At 38.4% G+C, this 18,362-nt stretch overlaps 1 protein-coding gene across 2 annotated transcripts in view; it reads right to left on the bottom strand.

Moving 5' to 3' along the window:
• DGKI (diacylglycerol kinase iota) overlaps positions 1-18,362 on the bottom strand; it is a gene marked incomplete at its 5' end in the record, with an annotated part of 208,126 nt that overhangs the window by 94,225 nt on the left and 95,539 nt on the right. Inside the window, 9 exons of one of the 2 annotated variants that reach the window (XM_080614280.1) lie at positions 74-211; positions 772-885; positions 4,386-4,446; positions 5,531-5,613; positions 7,338-7,433; positions 8,600-8,674; positions 8,975-9,070; positions 14,923-15,039; positions 15,564-15,635. In XM_080614280.1, the coding sequence (XP_080470406.1) occupies positions 74-211; positions 772-885; positions 4,386-4,446; positions 5,531-5,613; positions 7,338-7,433; positions 8,600-8,674; positions 8,975-9,070; positions 14,923-15,039; positions 15,564-15,635 (852 nt within the window). The remainder of the gene's footprint in view (positions 1-73; positions 212-771; positions 886-4,385; positions 4,447-5,530; positions 5,614-7,337; positions 7,434-8,599; positions 8,675-8,974; positions 9,071-14,922; positions 15,040-15,563; positions 15,636-18,362) is intronic. The other variant, XM_080614281.1, reaches the window with a different exon arrangement.

The raw sequence follows: 18,362 nt of genomic DNA, 5'->3' as shown, positions 1-18,362 counted from the left end.
ATACAGCTTACAGTGTAACCCCAAGATGTTCTTAAGCATTCTACAACCTCTGTGGGAAAAAGGAGGTGCTAACCTTACGTGCCCCATCCTCCAGCTCATCCTGTGGCAAATCAGGATTGCGCTCAACCTGAAGATTCCAGCGGTCCAGCTGGACAATGGTCCCATCTTCTACATGGCACAGGATCTTGGACACTGGCTCATCTGTATAACCCTAACAGCAGAGTATCAGCCATGGATAGTGAAAGCAAAGAAAGTCACTCACCAATTGCCTCCCTCTTTCATACAGGCCTAAAACACCAGACCAAATGTTTCTAAGAACCTTTCAAAATACTGCTAAATTTTGATATACCAAGTGTTTTACCAAGGTGCTGCTGAGGTACACAAGTCTTGCGCAGGCAAAGTAAGGTTATAAGGAGAAGAATTCAAAGTGTACTTGTCATGCCTGGAATAACTCCAGTCGTGTAGACAAGGATAAATACAGAGAAATAAAATGTAAACTATATTTAAATTAGAAGCCTGCATATCCTCCTCGTTACTTGGCCTGAAATATCAGACAGATACACCTATGTACCACATTCATTACAACAAATAGATCATTAGTAACTCAAGATCCCAGACTGGAAACTGAACCAAACCATTGTGCTTAACTGAAGCAGATCCTGAGCACAGCCCTGCCTGCTCTTTTAGTCAAAATGAAGTTCCACCCTACACAACTAAACCAGAGCAGCAAGTTCATAGCCCACATATGAGGGTACCCCAGTCAGCACTTACCCCACCCCAGTTGAGAGTGCGGGCAAGGTCGTTCCCGGTGCCAAGTGGAAGGACAGCTACAGGAGGCGGGGGGCTGAGCTGCAGCTCATCAAGGATGGAGAGGATCCAGCCTACCTATAAAACGGGAAATGCAGAGAGCCATTAGTCAGGAAGATTAAAAGGGATGGAAGTGAGCGGAAAAAAAAGGAGTAAATAAAAAAAAAAAAAAAGAGACATAATTTGATGGCACCTTCTTTACAAAGATGACCAATTAAAATGAAAGGGAAAGGGGAAAATTACAGTATCTGAAATTTAACCCCACAACTGCCCCATCTGAGGTTTCACTTTTTGGACACAGGCACAGCAGTTTTCATGAAGCTCCTGTGCAAGAAGAAGCACTGGGATGTAGCCATCTTTAACAGTACACAGAGATACTGAGGAAAGGGAGCACATAAGTTGCTTTTCTTTAAGCAGGAAATGAAACACATAGAATTACACCTAGTATCATAAGGCTGCCTAAATACTGCTCTGAAAAATATTGTATGTAAAAATGAGTGAAGTATAATATGGAGAATTCAATATAATTTTTTAAATTGCAATTCTGCCAAAGAAAACTAAACCTTTGACAACTGTTAAGAAAGAAAATGCGAGGCACACTTAAAATGGCATGGTATCAGAGAGCGTGTCCTGGAACAGAAGTTCCAAATGAAGTCAAGCATGGACCTGCCCACAGGTGTCCCATTCCCGAGAAAATAGACCTTAATGATGAATTGTATGACTCACTGCACAGTGTTTTATATATATATATATTCTTGCCATATGTATGTACCCATATATATAAAATAAAAGACTAAAAGGCTGGAATAATCGAGAAAATCTAATCTTCAAGATTGATGGCTTTGGGTTCAAATAATGAATCTGGTTCTTTTGTATCACAAGCTATTAGCTATTTTAGAGAGCTGTTTCTCTCTCCTGACCCTTTTCTGGACTACACAAAACTTTCAAATAGATATCTAGCCAGAAGGAACAAATTACTGTAAAATATTTTGGTTTCATTAACTTCCAAGAGGGGAAAGAATTGTTGCTGAAGATGTTATCAAACCTTTTCTGGCTGAAATTCTTGCTACAAGAAAATAAGACTATTTCATAAACTATTTCTCACCTTTAAAAGTCCATTACAGTCTGTGAAAGAATCTGTGCTGCAATTTTAAATAAAGAATTAAGAAAAAATAAACATAAAATGATAAAATCTATTTTTTTCCTGATGCTAATGTTCAAAGGTGCAGTCTCTACTACAAATTATTTGAAATATGATTTCAAATAGATTCTTAACCCAAACTGGGATGGCCTTTACAAAAGGCATCCAGCCTAACATGGACATTGGGAATAACAGCTCAAATTCGAACGATATCAGATAAGGTAGCCTGATGAATATAGCAACCACCACAATACCCAGTATTCTAGGATTTATCTTTCTACAAGTCCCTTGATAGAAAAATCTAATGTTCTATAAATAGCATTTATGAGACAGATATTTAATTAGACTTATTGTCTAATTATTAAAGCATTCATCTGAAATACGATCCCATATTAGAGCTCATTGTCTGATAATAGTCATCTGAAATACAACTCATGAACTTGGATATCACTAAAAGGTACTTAAGCCTACCATAGGCCCCATAGTAGGACTAAGTAGAGTCCTTAAGGGATTTTCAGAGGTAAGTAATCCTCTACCTTTCAAAATAATCTATCCTTCAGTATTAATAATCAGAGACAGAATAGAGTCTCAGAAACTTCACCAGGGCCAGGACTTCCTGAAGAGTCCTTTTTCATTAGCTCTTTGTCATTGTCACTGACTTAATCCATACATCTGTGTGTGCCTCAGCCTCCCACTGGTACAGGTATCATTACAATACCTACTATTTCTGTAAATGCTCTTAACTAATAAACAGAAAATTCAAATTACTAATTTATAAGTACAACACTGCTATTTTACATGAGGTCATTTCTAAACCTTGCACATTGATTTTCAATCACAGCTGATGTAGACTATCATTTCCCTGTAAACAGAAAGTTTCTGACTGATGAGAAAGCAAAGCTTTTCACTTATGCCCTGGAAAGGAACAGCAAGCAGCTATGATGGAAAAGTTACAATAAGTTCTGGTTCACCTCAATATTGCAAAGTAACATCTGGTCTCATTGAATATTCATTAAGTATATCTGAGCCAGATTTTTCATTTCTAGATGCAATGTCTTTGGGAATAACTAGATATTAATTTGCTTCAAACTGAGCTGAGGCAGAGGTAATGGTGGAGTGCTGCTTTTACTACTGAGAAGGTGCTGCCACCTGTCGCTCACACTGCTGAAAGGGAAAACAAGATGGTCAGACTCAGTGTAGTTGCATTCATTTCTATTTTATTATTTTCATTTTCAAAATATATGTATCTATTTTTATTATTTTTTTCCTATTAAAATATTGGCTTCATCAGGTAGAAAAAAAAGACTTTCAGAAACAGACTGAAATACTTATTTGCTGCTTAGGTCTCCTGCTAAATCAATGCTTTGCGTGTTTCTCAAGGAAGGTTCACAATTTTGCAACATCTTATTTTCCCCTGTACCAGCAAGACAGTAGCGTAATCATGGGGGTCTTTATTCACTCTTGCAGAAGAAACAGTGGTATGAATAACCCCTACAGCTGGGGGTTTAAAAGAACCCAAAGAAGCTGAGCAGAAAGTACACCCAGGAATTCAAGCAGTGGTAGGCTAAGGTTAGCTGTTCAGCTCTCTGCAAACAACAGTTAAAAAATCCTCCCTGTGCCATAAACATCTACATATAGCCAGCCTGGCCAATCATTGCACCTTGCAAGCAGCAATGCATTTTCCTTACCATATTTACCATTATACCTGTCATCTAACACACATTTGGGAAAATGAGCTTCACAGAGATTAAAGGCCTGTTTTCAAATGCATTTAAGTACTCAGTGGCACAGAGAGATTTACAAAGAGTAATGTTGTAATACCTCCATTACCACTCATGGCCTCCAGAGCCTGTCTCCAACTGAAGGTGACTAAATCCTTTAAAGGTCTGACCCTATTTGTTTATCCAAGAACATGCAGGAATTCAGCAACAAAGAAAAATAATTAATCTGGATCTTCCAGATCCCAGGCTAGTAGTATGACCAACGCAATATTCTTCCTCACAGATGCTTTGTAAAGAGAGTGGGAAAACTCACTTTCTTTAGGCACAGAGGATTATTTGACTGTACTCAGGCATCATGGAGACATTAACAGGAAGGAGCAGAAATTAAGATTCAATGCTTCCAGACACTGACATTACCTGCTAGCCCCTCAGATCTGTGTAAATAGTGAGAGGAAGCCAGCAAAGTTAGCCCGTATTTTCTTAAGCTGTACTGAATCTTTATGCATAAAACAGATAGGACTTTGAAAATTAGGGTCTGTCCCCTTCACTACACAGGTCAGGCCACACAGCAAATTTAAAAAGAAAAAAGTAGATTTCACAAGCGTATGCTCTCTGGCTCTGCAGGCATCACGAGGTGGGAAACCCACAACTGCAAATGGCAAGGAATTTAATCACTTGGCTGATGACCACGAGGCTGCCAGGTGCTGGCTACCTACCGTCCCATCCCCACCGCAGGCCAGGATCCGGAGGTTTGGCACTTTTCTGTACAGCTCCAGCCTAACCAGACGAAGGAAGGGGGAAAAAGGAAAAAGAGTCAGAACCATGAGACAGGCACTTTTTATGCATTTTGTGGAGTGACAGTTCAACTGACACTTAGTACATTTTCAAATATTCTTTGCTAAAGATGTGTATGGAGGCAGAAAAGTAAAATAATAAAGAATCCAACGAATAAACGAACAAAACCAATCTCAGCATTACAAAAAACCTTGGCAGTGAGGAGACATCAACAGGCAGCATAAGCACCAACCCAGCCTGAGCCTTGTGACTCACTTCACATCTTTACACACACACAAAACCACAAGGACATGAAATGGGACCCTCCTCCATGGTTAGGCAGCACCTCCTGAGAACTATTGGATCAGTTTAGCATGTTCCCATGCTAAACCTAAAAGGCCACATTCTCATGTTCCCTCTGGAGATGACAAAATCTTTCATTTTTCTTATCCTAAAGCAAACAAATACAGACATTGAGGTTTTTAAACAAAATTTAGTGTTCCTCATCAGGATTTGCACAGCCACCATTTCTGAAGCACGCAGAACATGGCAGCTTCTTCAACTAGTAATTTTTCTTTTTTTTTTTTTTTTAATTTTTTTTAACATCAGAGAAGGCAAGTACACCTAACAGAGTTCTGTCTCTGGATAGCTGATCTAAGATACTAATGGGAGAGCAAAAACAGCATCCATGGAAGACATGTTACTTCAGTGGCTTGAAGGAGAGGCTTAATGAAACATCTTCTAATGGAGGTGGCACATTCAAATGTAGAGAGCTGAGTGACCAGAAGACCTAATCCTCCTTTAATCCTATTATACAGCTCTAAAAACTCTATGTCTGTCTTAAAACTTCTATACATCATGAGAGAATCAGTAGTGGAGGTGTTTCTGCAGTAATGAAAAACTTGGGTGTCTTGAATAGTGAATACTTGAGCGTCTCACATAAGCCACCACTGCAGCCCTCTTCCCCTCTACCAAAACCTGGATGCACAAACCTCATACACAGTCTACTGGTCTATCTAAGCTAGACCTTTGCTCTTCTGATTAGAAAAGAATTATGGTCAGCAGCAGTGAAGGCTCAAGAACTTACGCATCTCTTGGCCCTTCCTGAGAGAGATCAAAGACCTGGCGTGGATTCAAATACCACATAAACATTTGGAGAACCTTTGTGCCCTGGGAGGAGAGAAAAATCAAAGGAAGGGAAATTGTGAATAGTTTAATGATTATTAGAAATAACAGTGTTCAGTATTCACTATATTTGTACTGCTTTTCTTTCTTCAGTGCTTTATAAAGCAACCATAACCTAAAAAAACCAAGCTAGAAAGCAGCATAGCAGACAACTGCTCTATAAAATAGCAGCCCACCAATCTGAGTAGGGTGCACATGCCTACATATTGACTAAATTTAACAACACATATCACTAATGGTTCATAAGAACAAGTATTTGGAGTCAGACCAAAGGTTCAGTTCTCACAGCAACCTTTTCTCCTGCCTCTCACCACCTGCAACAAGAAGAAACCTTTGTTATCCCACACCACCTTTAGCCATCCATGACAGCAAGACATTGAACAAGCTTGTGGGCAAAATCACCATCATATTGAACAGTGTCCTGCCCAACATCCAAGCAACGAGACTGCTTTGACCTCCACCACCACCATGAACACTCGTAACTGTAGCCCTTTACCATCTAATGAAGCAGGAGTTAAGTACTCTATGGGGCTACAGCTGCCTCAATGCTCCGTCACTCAGTGTAATGTGAACAGCCTATCACCTAAAGATATAATTTCTGCTTTCTCCAACTCTTGGGTTCATATTCCAGACACTCAATTTCCTTCCTTCATATTCTGCCCAGACACAAAGTGTCAGGATTTCTGTCTAGCAGAAGAGGGCCAAGAACCCTGTGAGGGTTCAGACATGGCCTGGGGGTGCAAGTAAGGAATTTTCAATAGCTCCCCCTGCAGAAGAATGGTGCTTCTATCCAACACCTTACCTTAAGTGGAGAACCAAGAATAGCAGTTAAAATGCCTAGAGAAATGTGTAAGGACAGAGAAAATATATGTGATGTTTGCTGCAGGTATTTTCCCAACCTTGGCTACTTGCAGTTCAGGACTTTTGGAACCTTCAGGGTTTTCTCTATCAAACCTCTCCTTCAGCCCATCTAAACTTTTAGCACATCCTATTGCAAGGAGGTTTTGCAGCTGAACTACACACTTTGAGAAGGACCAACTAGTTTCTTTGTTTTGAATCACAGTCTTTACAATTTCAATTGATATCCTCCCTAATTCTTCTAACAGAGGAGAAAATGAGCAGTGGTTATGCTAACCTCCATGCTCTACAGGCCTCTGTTGCACCTTACATCAATCTTTTCAACTAGGAGGCTCTGTTTATCAAAAAGTATTCAGATTCTTTAAAATTCAAAAAGTGGCAGAACTAAGCTGCAAAATAGTCACTTGGGTAAGGTTTAATTCCAAGAACCCTAAGAAAGAAATCTGTTGCATTTTTAGTTACTGAAACTTGGTTCCCTACGGTACAAGAACAGTAATGATTTTTTTTTAAAATGCTGTAAGAACATATCATTTCACATTCATTAATTTCACAAGGCTTTCCTAGTAAAATTAAACCAGTTTTTGGATAGAAGTCTAAGACTTTATTGGCAATGTAAAATTTTTTGTAGAAAGATTAAGTCTTCTGAAAACTTCTGAGCTACTAGTTTAGATTCCTTTCAACAATCTGAAGATAGGAGCACATCTCCTCAAATAGCCAAGTATCCATTCCATTTCCATGAAGCAGAAAGAGCATTAAAGAAGGACATCTTCTGAAGACCGCAGAAATTGGTCTCATTTGCAATGAGTTGTTAAACCAAAACTTTGTGACCTGGATCCAGACAACGCTCTTACCTGATTCCCTCCACTTTTTGGATTGACAAAAACCAGCAGTGGCTTCATGAGCGGAGAGGAGATAGGCTTTATCACAAATGGCCGACCTTTGTTATCCTAACAAACAGAAGCAAGCAACAACTTTAGTATAAGTTATATATATTACTCTGACATAACGTGCGCAGGAGACCTAACAGAGCTCTGACAAAATTACCTCATGAAGTGGAAATAATACAGCCATATCAATGCGGTGCACAGCTGGAACTAATTTATCCAGCTGGGACAACTGAGTAAGAAAACAAAAGGGGGAAAACATCCTTTCAGGCCAGGCCAAAACTATTTTAAGATTTTACACAATGTTATTTAAAAAAAAAAGAAAAAACCCAAACAATAATTCACACAGCACCAATGTAAGAGATAAGGCCCTATTTCTAATATGAACAATTTTCCAATGGAAAATAGAATAAGCTACTTATTTCATTAATTAAAAGTAACAGACAGGTTATATCAGCATTTATCTGCAGATGATCTGCTCTTGAATTCTTGGCCTTGCTGCCCTTCTATCTTTGAACAAATGCCACAGGAAATGTCAATGAGCAAACTATTTGCCTCCATACACCTGCAGGACACAAGAGAGCCCAGTAGTGAGGGGTTTCTTCTGGGATGTGGCAGACACAGATTAAAGTTTCTGATCTGCAGTTCTTCCATGATCCAAGTGACAACCTTAACCAGAGAGCCCTCTCTATGCAGAGGTGAGTCTCCCTCTACCTCTCCCATGCGGCTGTTCGTCTATGTAACTAATCCACTAGGCAGTTTCTGGAAACGAAGTCTCCTATAGGCTATATGGTAAATCACACCATCATGTTACTCCTTCTCTGTAACCCAATGTCAATTTTCAACAAACAGAATATTTCCAATATGTGATCTGCTGAGGGAGACACCCTCAAACTGGACCAGACCCTTGCATCAGTGCACTCACCATGGATTTCATAACCCTAGTTTCACACCTCTGCTCTGCCTAGTGGAAACCCAGGGTCTGAGCTGCTTCTCTTACATCCCAAGAGAATGCTGTTTCATTATGCTGCTGGTCCTTCTGGAGTCTGAGATGTTGTTTCTTGAAAATTCTCATACAACTTTTATCAAAACTGATCTCTTCTCACAGCTAATCCAATTGTGTAGATTTTTCCAGTGGAAAACAACTATATTAAAAAAATAAACTTCAACATCTGCACTTTGGCATTTAAACAAAAGGAGCCTGATTTCTAAAGTGCTTGAATACCTACTTCATTGCCTCTTTTGCTGGCTTTCCTTTTAAAGGATGTTCTCTTCTTTCGCCGTGTTGAAGTCTTTAATGAGTTCTACATTAAAAGAAAAAAGAATACATGAAAAGCAAAACAAGATTTAGAAGACAGGCCCAGACAGAGCCCCTTTACGAAGCTCTTCCATGCATGTCCACTTGGAGAATGATAAGAGTATCTGGCACATGCTTGAGATTTAAATTACATGCGCTGCATGCTTTACACTTCCACACCACCGTTTATGGAGAAAGCCACACACGGAGACCAGACTGGTGCTTTGGAACTGGAAACTTTCCCACGCTGTGAGGGGGGAAAAAGATCAGATGCTCCCATAGACTCACATAACACCACATGTTGTACCTGCCAACCCTCCCAATAGGGGTAGGAGACGCCCGTTTCCCCTTCGGGGCTCCAGTCTCCTGCCCAATCAGGCTCGTCTCCTGGTATGGAGACCACCTGCATAAAGATGTAATAAAAAACATGATAAATGAGATATTTTTCATGTTTTTTTCAGGAAAGAAAACAACAAGTTTTAGCTCTGGCAACCACTATGACTCAACATAACATAGGCCACCATGGCGTATGATGCTGGCACTGTGGACTCAGTTCCAGCCTATCAAGAAACTTGTGTAATCATCTGCTAAGGAACAAACTGAGTTGTTAACATTAAAGGAGTTGGGTGAGGGAGGTGTTTGTGAGGGTTTTGTTTGTTTTGTTTTTAAATAACCATATCACTTAACTACACAGAGAGTGGAAGATGGGGGGAGACACACAGACCATAAAACTGCTTGCATTTTTGCAGAACCTATTAAAATAGAACTTGTATCAAAGCTATTCTCCAGGCTGGCAATAGCCTGCTCAATGATACTGAACCAGAAAGTGTTCTGGTGTGATAAAAACAGTCCAAAGAGGCTAATTTTATTCTTATTTTTTAATCATTTTAATTCAGTAACTGAAGCCATACCTGCAGGAAATCTTATTCCTTTTCATATGATTGAAATTTTGAATTATAGGAAATACTGTAAATATTTTCTCAGTATTTCAACTCCTAGTCTAGGCATCACCAAGAAATAAAGTAACACAGTGAATTAGAAGAAAGTTTATTGATTTTTTTTTTTTTCTGGCTTCAAGAGGGGAAGCAAGATCCACCCAGCTCATCCAAAAGTTCATTTCTGTCCTGACCCTTTTCAAAATTATGCCACTAATGAAAAAGTCAATAACCAGAGATGATCAAATCTGTAAGCAGTGACATCTGTTCTTAATCTTGCTGGCTAACCAACATTAACAAGAATAGCTTCTATAGTCTATTTAATACATAACAACTACTTTCAGAATTTCAAGACTACAATGACACACCAGATACAGAAGTTAATGTTTCCGTATCTCTGAGAAGTTAAAAAAAAATAACAGCTATCTAACTTAAATACCCAAAGTCATTGTCCTTTTTCACATAGATCAAGAAAAGCCTGCTGCAGAGTGCAAGGTTCCATGCTTTTCGTCACTCTCAAAATTCTTTGTGGACCAGGGTATAGTCAGGCCTTGTTGCTCACTGAAACTACTGAAGACAAGATAGCTTGCAGAACAATTACATGGCATTTGCCCTTTTAGATCATATGTTGAGAAAACACCTAAAGAAGTGTCTATACTCTACTCAGATACAAAGTGATCTTGAAAGCATGATAAACCACAAAGACTGCACTGACTATGCAAGTGCATTGGAAATATCATCTGCATAATCTGTCATTGTCCTACCTCAGTAATCTAACTGTCTGTAGACAAAAGTCTTTATGTCAATAGAAACACTGGGACATTACACTCAAAGCTGCATCCTTTGCGTGTCTTAGCCCAGTTCCTCAGCTGTTCTCTGGTGAAGGAGTCTCCCTGGAGTGGGGCAAAACACGGGACAAAGAGGTAGGTCTAGTCTAACCACAGTCTTGCCAGCAGTCTGCTGAAAGGTCACAGGCATATAAAGCCTTTTCCCTGTGCTCCAGTCTCTTCAGGTGTAAAATTCAAAATATCATGTTAGTAAAGTGCAGTGAATTTTGCTAGAAAATATTAGTCTGTAGCTCCAGCTAGTATCATACTAAGCAAATACTTAACTCTACCTGGAAGGACTGTGTTTGTTATTCTACTCCCACAATGGATGTACCTAAGCCCAGTGAAAGTCTTCTAGAAAGAGCAAAGACATTTTAGTAAAATCCTGACTAATTTTAAAGAATAGAAAATATTTAAATGGAGTTGTCATTAAATCCCATTATAACATATCTTTTTTCTTGTTTATGGGTGGGGCAGGAAGAGACATAAAGCTATATTAGTTTTAGTCTAAGCTTTCAGTCATCATTATCTCAATCTTCATTTCCTCACACAAAATGGCACTAAAGTATGCTATGTCACAACTATGTTATTTCATCTTTTTTTAAAAAAAAAAGAGTTCCAATTTTAATCTAGTGTTAAGAGAACCTAAAACTTTGCTACAATGATTGCAACTGCATGTCCATAGCAGATGAAAGGTGAAAAAACCTGATTAAAATATATGCAGGTTCTCTTGCAAACATGCAGAAGAATAACAGCCAAGAGTAACCACCAGCTTTTGCACACTGAAGAAATGAATGCATACTACCTTGTCCACATAACAAGACGATAAGCATTTTATGAACGTATAATGTTATTCAGCAAAGTACCTGATAGCAAAGCATACCTTTAAATGGGCACCATATGCAAATCCTAACTTGCCTCTAGAGAGGAAACCTCTCCTTTGTGGATGTCAGTTTGGCCATCTTCAAAAAGAGATTTTTGGTATTATTGAATGGTCAGTATAGGTCTCAGCAAGCTTAGCTAGATAAACAGAACGGAAGTCCTTGTACGGTGTTGGGTGAAGTGAGGATCACAGACTACCTCAAGCAAATCCTACGGATCCTTTCAACCTTTTCATTTACAAAAATTCAGCTTTCATTTTCAAAGACTTTTAGCATGCTGGGCTTCACATGACTTCAAAGAACAGCCTCTGGAAAGGTCAATCTTGACTGTCTTCTGGTTGCTCACAAACCACAATAGGACAAGCCAACTGCACTAAGCAATTGATAAAATAAAGAAATAAACCTGGAAATATAAATATTCACTAGCACTTTTTCAAGGTCCTCAAAAGAGAAGAAGAAAATACCATGCTTACCTTGAAGAGAAAGCTTTTACTTTTACAGTTACTGCCTTTGCCTTCCCAAAGAGAAGGCAGGCTGAATCAGTAAATACATCAACCAAATCCCCTTTATTATTGTTTAATAATCACTTTTCTCCCACAGTGAAAGCATATAGCAAGTCCATTCCCAGACCTAACACCACTTGGGCTAACAAACCTCACTTTAAAAACAATACCACCAAATCAACAGGGATGACCTGCTTTCATGAACTAGGAAATAGAATTGGTTTGAAACCCAGGAAACCAGAACTGGTATCAAAGTGCTGCTAATGCAGTACGGAAACAGTGGAAATCAATAAAGAAGTTACAGAAGTAGCTTACAATACGAATGACATGGAATAGGTATTGGGAGTTTTCCATTCATGTGCAGGGTTCATTATACACAGGGCTACCACCAATTCCAAGGCTATTTGAACCATTCTGAATATTTATCTTGCAATTAATTGCTTGCAAGAAGCAAAAGCTCCCCATTTAGAATATAAATTGTGAGTAGAGATTTGTCCTTAACCAATTACACCATGATGTTTCACTATCATAATGTTGCTAGTAATCAGAGGGGGAGTGTGCTCTTCATTCAAGTCCAATGTTTGAAAGGTAGTGAGCCACATTGTATAAAATAAGCATGGAAACCCATTTTTGTAGCAAGAAAAAGAAAAATTTAAGCTAAAAGGCAGGCCAAGGTTTTGCTACAAAAAGCCATCTTATTTGCTTAAAAGAAACAACCAACAAACAGGATGAAGGCATTACTAAAATCAATTTCATATGAGTAGGGAATTCAGTCCAGGAGTTGCCTGTGACCAATGTGAGTAGTTAATTAGAGCTGAGGAAATATTTTATAATGAAATGCTTCTAGCCAAATTTATTCCAATTGTGGAACATATGAAAAACAGATTGCTGCTTAAACATTTATTTACTAACTGAATTTACAAAAATTTGTGAATATTGTGTTTGTATTCTGTGAATTGAATGCAGTGAATGTTTCATAGTGTCTACCAAATGTTCATACAGGGCGAAGAGGGTCATAATACACAGAAGAAGAGCTGGCCAGAAACAGCAGGAGAGGAGAAAATATTTCTTAAAAAAATAATAAATAAGTAAACAAGACTTCTGCCAAAAATCTGAAAACACTTTTGAAAGATGCATCAGTATTTTCTATAGCAATAAGGATGCATACCCCAAACCTTATATTACAGTGGGTACTGTTAAGAAGTTTCACGACAGTATGCCCATTGTCTGTGCTAAATACCATTTTGATCTATCTAATGCTAAAGTTACTCAAGATAAGGTTTTTCATGCTACTAACCGGGAATTTCAAGGACTTGAGATGTGATGACAAGGGAATATTAGATTGAAGTACTTCCTTCTCTACTTATGACTCAGGCACACAATTCTAATAGATATATTATTTTAGTGTAACATTTTAAGCCTTTATGTAAAAGTATTTTTCCCATGAATCATAACTAACTAGATCATATTTATTTTCTTATTTAACTTCTGTGAAAAAATAATGGACAAGAAAGAAAAGTCTCTGTAAATAGTATAAGGAAGATACCCTGCTTTGGCCAAATGCCAAATCAAAGAAAATCACAAGTGTCAAAATTTTTTTTTTTTTTTTATTTTTCCCCTAAAAATTAAATAGAACTAAAATTAAAAAGATCAAAGAAAGGCTACTATTAGTAAGGTCAGATATGGCTATGGCTATCAGATACTATACAGGTGCTGAAAATTAGCCAAGGAGATTAAGTCCCTGCCAAGAACTCACATAGATTCTTCAACAACAGAGAAAAAAAGATTCCTCTGGAGGAGGCTGGAGTAAAACTAACAAAGAAAGAAGAGTGTGGGGAATAAATACAAGTGCTAAAGAAACCTTTTTTCTCTGAGTGGAGGTGTCTAGGAATCTTGCCTGCTCTCTCTGGGCCTAAAGAAGAAATAGTGCTATTTTCAGTCGACTTTTTGGTTATTCTATATATATACTTCCACTTCCTTTCTCTTCTCCCCCTTCATCTTTAATATTCAGCTTGTTAGAAATGCTGCTCATGCACAAATCTGTCAGCCATATCCCTAGACTGAAAAAAAAACTGAGCAGTGTCACAACTTAAGACCTTTTTCCAGTTTCATGGGACTAATTTTATCATAATGCCTTGCCTGAAGCCTGAATTTCTCAGCTTCTTGTTGACAGTCAGGACAGAGCCAGAAAGCCGTGGGTCAATTCCCAAGGATGGACAACTGACATGAAGAATCCCACAACACTACTCTATAAAACCAACATTCCTGTCAATGGAGGAAAATTACAAGAAAGCATGGGTGGGAAAGTTCAATATCCCAGACACTTCATTTCAGAAATAAAAAAGCTTGTTTCAGTGCTTTTGAAATAAAACTTTTACCAGCATTTCTGACTCCCTGTTAAGTTCAGTGTTTGTTTTTTTCAGTTCAGTCTAGAGTGAAAACAGACTTTTAAACGGGGATTAAATAATAATACTTCTCGCATGATGTGAATCCCCTTTTAATTTTTGGCCAGCTCTCTTTTGAATCTCTTTTACCCCTATTGTGTTCACCACTGAATTATATTCTCAAAGATATATCATATTCATTGCAAAAGCTTTGAAGTCTAATGCTCATTACCTGCAACTAAATGAGCACATGGGCTTACTGCTGACTTTCAGCAAGCACTGAAGTAAATAAGAGATGATTGTTTAAATGTCCATTGATGGCAAATTCAGAGGGATGCCAGTTCAGCCACAGCCAATTCTTACTGCAATGTTTGTGAACAGTTTTTCCCTGTATTTGCTCAGCTCTATTTAATGAAACATGCTGAACTGCCTACAACACAGGGGATTTTCTTGCAATATGCTCACTGAACTCACAGTTACAGGAACAAATCTGAGCTGGATTTGCTCAGAACAAAAGTCATGTTTGTTGCTAATTGTCCCAGACAGGGAAATCTACTGAAGGGCTGAATGAAGGGGCAGGAGGATACAGGTTCATAATCACCATGGATGTATGCTGGGTTTCAGGGTTGAACAAGCATGCTTTAGTGAAGGAGTGCTGAGCAGCGAAGCCAGGTTGGCCCTGCACAGCCATACAGCTTCAGAAACAGACATCAGCATGCAGTTACCTGAGGTTTCTTCACCTTAATGATCCAGGTGGGAGGCACAATGACAGCAGCATGAGCCCCCAGGGAACATGGCTCCTCAATGTGATGTAGCATGAAACAGGTGACTTTGTTATGAAACTGGAAGAGGAGAAAAGAGTAGAGTGGATAAGGCGGCCAGGAAAGACGAAGAGGAAACATGGAGTGAAAGAAGAGGGTGGCAGTACAAAAACTGGAACAAGGTTCCCAACTCTACCATCTTCAAGCCCTTCAAATCGTGGAGTTTTAGGAACATATAACTAAAGATCATCTTCCCTAAAGACATCCTCCCATACCTTCTTACAAAAAATCACTCCTACTTAAGCAGATCAAAGATTGAAGATCACAAGCTAGTCTAATGCAGCTGTATGAGCTAACAGCGGCAGAGCAACAGTGGCAGAGCACTGATGGGAGGTAACCAGCAACGATGTTGTGCAGCAAGACTCTTGTAGGGAACTTGTGTCAGCCAGGTGATGTTATGGTGTCTTTGAGGGAAAGAAACAGAAACAACAAAACCGGGGGTGAGACACGAAGAGGGAACCCCGAGAGCCATGAAAAACAAAATTACTTGCAGTGTGGCTGCTCAGTGAAGCTGCTACTAGTCTCCCTGAGTACTGTTCACTTACCGCCAGCTTGCACCAGGAACAACTGATGGCCACAATCTCTTTACTATGGAAGGAGAATTTCTGCTGAAAGCCCTAGAATAAGCATGGAAAAAAGGATTAAATTCCTCCTTACTACAACAAAATTTACACCTTTAACTCTTGACAGGTGACTGTGCCAGGCTGAATCTGTTCATCAGTCAGATACATTGGCTCATCCTCAAAGCTCTTAACCACCAAACAGATTTCTGGAGAATAAACAATGACAGGATTCATAGAAAAGGCTCTTCAACTGGTGCATTTTCACATACACTTTTAAAAACACTTCTCCAAAATTTTATGCTGCTTCTTAGATTTTACAGTTAAAAACAATGGAAGAAGAAAGAGAGAAAGAATGCCTATTGTAATGGATTTATACAGACCTGACAGATTCAGATTTTCTGTTGAACAAAACATTCCCTCACTGCAGACTTGTTTGCTCTAAATATAAACAAGAATTTGGTTTTGTTGGTGGGTTTGGTGTTTTGATTTTGTTGTTGTTGGTTTTTTTTTTTTAACTACAGAGTGGAATCAACTACAAAGTTTGTGTGGAAACGTTCTTATTGGGAAATTAAATTTATTGTTTTATTGAGCTGACTCAGACCAAAATCTTTTTAGCAAGTTCCAAAAAAACCAAGATGGTCCAATTCCGATCAAACAGATAAAATATTTCTTTATAGTTTTAAAAAGAAAAAAGTCCATCATTACCAGCAGATGTGAGATTTTATTCACCTACAGAAGCATTGCATTCTGTAGAATGCAAATACAATTTCAGCAAACATATCACTTCGCTCTTAATTCTTAAGCTGGAAAAGACCACTGGGTCACGAACACCCTTTTTGCATATAACACAGACAATAAATGGTAAGTTACAGCCTAAAAATTTGTGTTGAGTTAAAGCTTGTTTTAGTCAGAGAAAGAATTGAAAAGAAAATAATTTTAGTGAGAGGCAGAAAGTCCAGAACTTCATTGAACATTTTGCCTTTGTCACCTTCACTGTTTAGATTTCAGATTTGCAGTTGTCTGTATATGTTATTCATTGGCTTTTATCAACCCTCTCTATACTACAGCTTGCAGGTGGACCACACCACCAACTAAGGCCTGTTCCTGAAGAGGCTTGTGTCATTTCTGCCTAGATTTTTTCTATTTTTTTACATCCTTCCCCTAATGCCTCAGGTTTTACATCCAGAGAAATTTAAAGAACAGATTCTTCACAACGATATTTATTAGGCATATTCAAGGTTAGTAATAGGGCATGGTCAAATGGCTGCACAAAGACAAACTGGCCAGCTGCTTCTGGCTGGGCAGATCTAGTCTGCTATTAAGTGTGGGCACGAGAACAGAGTGACAGTAAGTGTGATATGAGTGCTGGAACGGAGATCTGACAGTGGACAAAATGGTCTATTCTCATTCATTTATCCTAGTGCTTCTCAACATTTCTCACAAATCTCACTCTTTTTTGTTCCAAAGTATATTAAGAAAAAATTATTTCAGCTCCTCATGGGCATGAAATGTTTTGATTTGTTCTGCCTTGTAACAACCAAGGGAGAAATTGTTCTCTCCCAAAACCTCCACTAATAAAAACCTTAAATTCAGTACATTAATTCCATGGCCCATCAGTTGTGTCTTTTAAACATATGGACTGAGCAGCTTGCCTGGTTCTGGATGGACCGTTTTTCATTTATTCAGTTAGCCATTTGGCTTTTAGAGAGTCATTAGAGAAAAACATATTAATGACAAGTAGCAATAAAACACCACTCTTCTTCCTAAAATTGCTTTACAAATGTAAGCTAATTCTTCCTAAGGATACATGTTTGAGGTAAGATAGCAATCATTTGAAAGCTAGCTTTACAAATAAAGGAACTAATAAAATAAAGCAATGCACTGCAGGTCACAGTGAGATTTGATGAAGACCCCCCCATATTCCACCAAAAATTATCTTTTCTGCCTTCTCTCAGTGAGAAGGAAAATAAAACTTCAGCTATACTGTTCCTGGGTCATGCAAGGAGGCCTTCTGCACAAATTTAGAAATTTTAGGCTAGAAAATTCTTTTCACCTTTGTGAGAAAAGCAACCTAACAGTACCTGATTAGCCCTGATTCACAGCCACCCAATTCCAGAACAACACATGAAATCCCATGCTTTGAGCTGCTCCTGTGGAAATATGCAGTGGTGCATACCAGAGGAAACATATTTTGAGAAATCTGAACCCCTGTCTTGTATTGACAATTACATTTGTCTAAATAGCCAGGATCAAAATCCACATTAATATAGACAGACACCCATGCACACAAACAGAGCACATAGGGGTTATTAGTGCCGATATAGTTTGGTTACATTCTCAAATGTATGTATCTTTAAAGAGTATTTTCACATCAGTGTTAGGGCTACTAATATTATTTTTTTTTTTGGCACATATTTTCCAATGATATTTATTCCCTTTTTAATGCTTTCAAAGATATTCCAATGTAACATTACTGTAGGAGAGCCAGGTATTATTACAACTCAAATAAAGCCACCTAAGGATGTTGGGAAGCACTGATTTCTTAATTAAAGTTTATGATTTGAAACATGAGATAGGTATTATTCTAAATACTTCCTTTACTCAGATTATTATTAATGATCATTAAAATACTTAATATCCAGTTCCAGCCACGGGATAAGACTAATATTACACAACGACACCTACCAGAATCACTAAATATTCCATGAATAATGCTTTCTTTTACTGCTTTAAATTTACTGGCATTACGTTAAAATGATAGTTTTTTCTCTCTTTGTCTTG

This window comes from Psittacula echo, assembly GCF_963264785.1.
Source record: "Psittacula echo genome assembly, chromosome: 1".
NCBI classification, from domain to species: domain Eukaryota; kingdom Metazoa; phylum Chordata; class Aves; order Psittaciformes; family Psittacidae; genus Psittacula; species Psittacula echo.
Note: the sequence above shows the minus strand (reverse complement) of the source record. Positions and strands in the feature narration are given on the sequence as shown.